General features: G+C 61.8%; 1 protein-coding gene across 1 annotated transcript in view; it reads left to right on the top strand.

Moving 5' to 3' along the window:
* Positions 1–2,391: 2,391 nt before the first annotated feature.
* The window catches only part of SEZ6 (seizure related 6 homolog), a 9,784-nt gene continuing 8,985 nt past the window's right edge, over positions 2,392–3,190 (top strand). The window contains exon 1 of the mRNA XM_031060628.1: positions 2,392–2,536. Within this exon, the coding sequence (XP_030916488.1) occupies positions 2,392–2,536 (145 nt within the window). The remainder of the gene's footprint in view (positions 2,537–3,190) is intronic.

The following is a 3,190-nucleotide window of genomic DNA, read 5'->3' as shown; positions in this document are numbered from 1 at the left end:
CTCCTTGGGAGAGGCAGAGGATGGGGACAGCAAGTGGGGCAATGCCACGGCACCCCCATGTCCTGCCCTTCTGCTGGGGGGGCAGCAGAACTGGAATTGGGGGGTCCACGTCAGTGGCTCTGTCCTGGGAGCAGGGCGCTGAGCAGGGCAGATTTCCCCCAAGGGAGGCTGGTGCTTACTGTGTCAGTTTAATGATTTCTAATGAGCAATTACCTCTAGTCAGTCCCCTAATTTCTGAATATCAATAAAGTTAATTAAACACTGCATGTGCATTTCCCAGAGTCTTAAAAGTAGGGATGCCCTGGGAGGTGCTGAGTTTTCCCAGGGCTGGGGCCCATGGGGTCCTGTCCACCCTGTATCCCCTCATCATGTACTGGGAGCTGCCTGTGTGGCTCGTGCCTCAAAGTCCCCATCCTCCATCAGGCAGGGCTCCCAGGGGTTCCATGCAGCAGTGCCAGGCTCAGTGTCACTGTGGCCTTGACTTGGCATCGATGGGCTGGTGCATGATGGGGATGAGCTATGGGTCAGAGGGACGTGGGGTTAGGGAGTCTTGGAACCCTCATCCAGGCTGGGGAGCTTTGTGATGAGGTCTGAGTGGTGGCAGTGCAGGGTCTGATCCTGCCTCTCTCCTGCCCCAGCTGTGGGGCACCACCAGCCCCTGGTGTCCACAGGGATTTGCCCCAGCAGAAAGTGGGGTCTGGACTCCATGGCACTGGTGAAGCCAAGGGGAATGGTGCCAGGCACAGCTCCATCCACCCTGCCCCACTGCAGCCCCTCTCCTCAGCTCTCCAAAGCCATGGCAGGCCAGGAAATTTTTGTGGAGGTCATCTTAGCCTCGCTGGAGGGAGCTCCTTGTAATTTGGGGTCCTGGCAGCCTGGGGCATTAGGAAGCAGCACAGGCTGTGGCAGGGGACACAGGGCCTGGCCGTGCCCCCATGAGCTGTGCCACAGCATCCAGCATCAGCCAGCTGCACTGTGCCCACAGGGGTGATGTATTTGGGGGACACGGTGGCCCCGGGGGTGTGGGTGCTGCCTGGGGGTCTCGGTGTGAGGAGGGGGCTGGGGAAGGAGGCGGGCGCCTGCTCCGGCAATTACACACGGCGCGTGTGCTCGTGCCCTGCGTGCCTCGGAGGAGTTCGTCACCGCCACGCTGCCGTGCCGCCAGGCCAGGATTATCTGGATAATGCTCTTAAGCCGGGGAGCGGGAGGGCAGGGCTGTCCCGAGGGGATGTGGGGTGCAGGCTGAGCCAGGCACCCCCAGCACTACCCGGAGCCGGGCTGCCGCAGGGACGGTCCCTGGGTTTGCAGCGCTGGGGATGAATTCAGCGCAGGGTGCTGAGCCAGGCAGGGCTGGAGCAGAGCAGTGGGAGTGTGGGGAGAAATGGGGTGCGAAAAACCTCGGGCAAGGGCATGACAAGGGCACCCCCAGGCCTGGTTTGGAGCAGTAGAGAACCCTCACCCCTTTCTGTGCTGCTGGAGGGACCCCCAGGCTGGCACGGGGCTCCTGGGGCTGTCACTCCCTGCCAGGGTGGGGGCTGAGGCTGACCCGGGCTGTGGGGTCCCCTGGGAGCACCAACAGCCCCCGGGGGAGGTGGATGAAGTTGTGTCTCCAGCGGCTCTGACGGGAGAGGATAATTTTGCCTCCAATCAATTCTTTAAATGCGCACAATTGAAAGATTGCCTCTGAAAGCTGCCTATAACCAGGGAGGTAATGGATTCCCTCCAGTCGCAGGCAGGAGCTGGGGAGTGGCAGCATCCCTTCCTCCTGCTGCTGGGGACATGGGGACAACTGGAGGGCCAGCACTGCTCCCACCATGAGCAATCTCGGGTGGGGTGAAGGGGCTGCCTGGACCCCTCAGAGGCAGCTGGGGATGGCTCTATCTGCCTGGCTTGCTGCCAGCCTGCCCTGCGCTGAGACCTGGCACTGCTCATCACATCCTCCAAGGTGCCAGGGGGTCCCATTGGCCAAGGCTGGGCATCTGCTCGGCCCCCAGCCTGCGGGAGAGGCAGCAGGAGCCAGCCTGCACGCTCGCTGTGCCAGTAGGAATTATTACATATATAATTTAAATGCAGTAACGAGCTGTGCTGAAGGGATCAAATATTAATCAGCTGCAAGAGCGCTGCTCTGACCCTGTGAAAATGGAGAGAGGTGCTTGAAATGCCAGATCAGCCAGTGGTGGGTGATGAGCGAGGTGATGCTTGCGCAGGGCAGGCTGTGGTGGTCCCCACATACCCTGTGGGGTGGCAGCAAGGGGCAGTGTTGGCTGTAAGATCACCCTGAGTGGCTCCCAGAGCTGGCTGGTTCATCCTCTAGGAAAAGCAAGGCTCCGGCAGGATGCTGAAGAGCCACGGGAGCAGCTGAAACGCTGGCTCTGGCAGGAGCAGGCGGCGATGGGAGGGGATGGTGTCTGCAGGAAGGATGACATGGCTGAGCAGCCCAGCGCGGAGCCCGACAAGCAGCTCTCGCTCGCCTCCCGCAACCGATTTCAATTGCTGTGGCTGGCAGTGGGCGGAGGGAAGGGGAGACGGGAGCTGGGTGGGCAGCGCGGCCCTGCTCACCCTGCCTGACTCCTGCCCGTGCTGGGCAGGCACCCTCAGCACCCAGGGGTGCCCCGAGGGCTCGGTGCCCCTCTGCACCCCCAGAGGGGTGAGCTGTGCTGGGTCCTGGGGGAGACCAGAGCTTGCACAGAGCCCCACGGGGGCCCGGCACCCATATCATGGCCAGAGTGGGGTGGCACAGAGCGGGTGCTGCCCAGCAGTGGGGTATCCATCACAGGAAATCCTGGGGGAGAGGCTGATTTAGGTGCTGTGAGCCCAGGGAGGGGGGACATGGCACCGCACAGCGCTCGGGTCTGAAATAGCAGCAGACACACAATTTATCACCACTGCTGCCACGCAGGGAAATTGCTGTAGAAACCCATTAGCTCCGCAGGGAGAACGGGGAAGGGGGATTACATGGGCTGTGGGTGGCCAGGAGGGGACAAGGGCATTGTTGGCACCGTTGGGAAGGGAGGAGAGCCCCAGGGATGGGCACCCAGCTGCCCGCTGGGCACACAGGGGTGCTCCGTGTGTCAGCCGGGCTCGGCCGCCGCGATGCTCCAGGGAGCCCGTTGCGGTGATGTGACATGTGTCAGCGGGTAAATGACTGTTCAATTCAAGGAGAATTGCAAAACATACAAGGTCAAACGCT

This window comes from Geospiza fortis, unplaced genomic scaffold (genome assembly GCF_000277835.1).
Source record: "Geospiza fortis unplaced genomic scaffold, GeoFor_1.0 scaffold425, whole genome shotgun sequence".
Classification (NCBI taxonomy): Eukaryota; Metazoa; Chordata; class Aves; order Passeriformes; family Thraupidae; genus Geospiza; species Geospiza fortis.
This window is presented reverse-complemented; position numbering and strand designations above follow the sequence as displayed.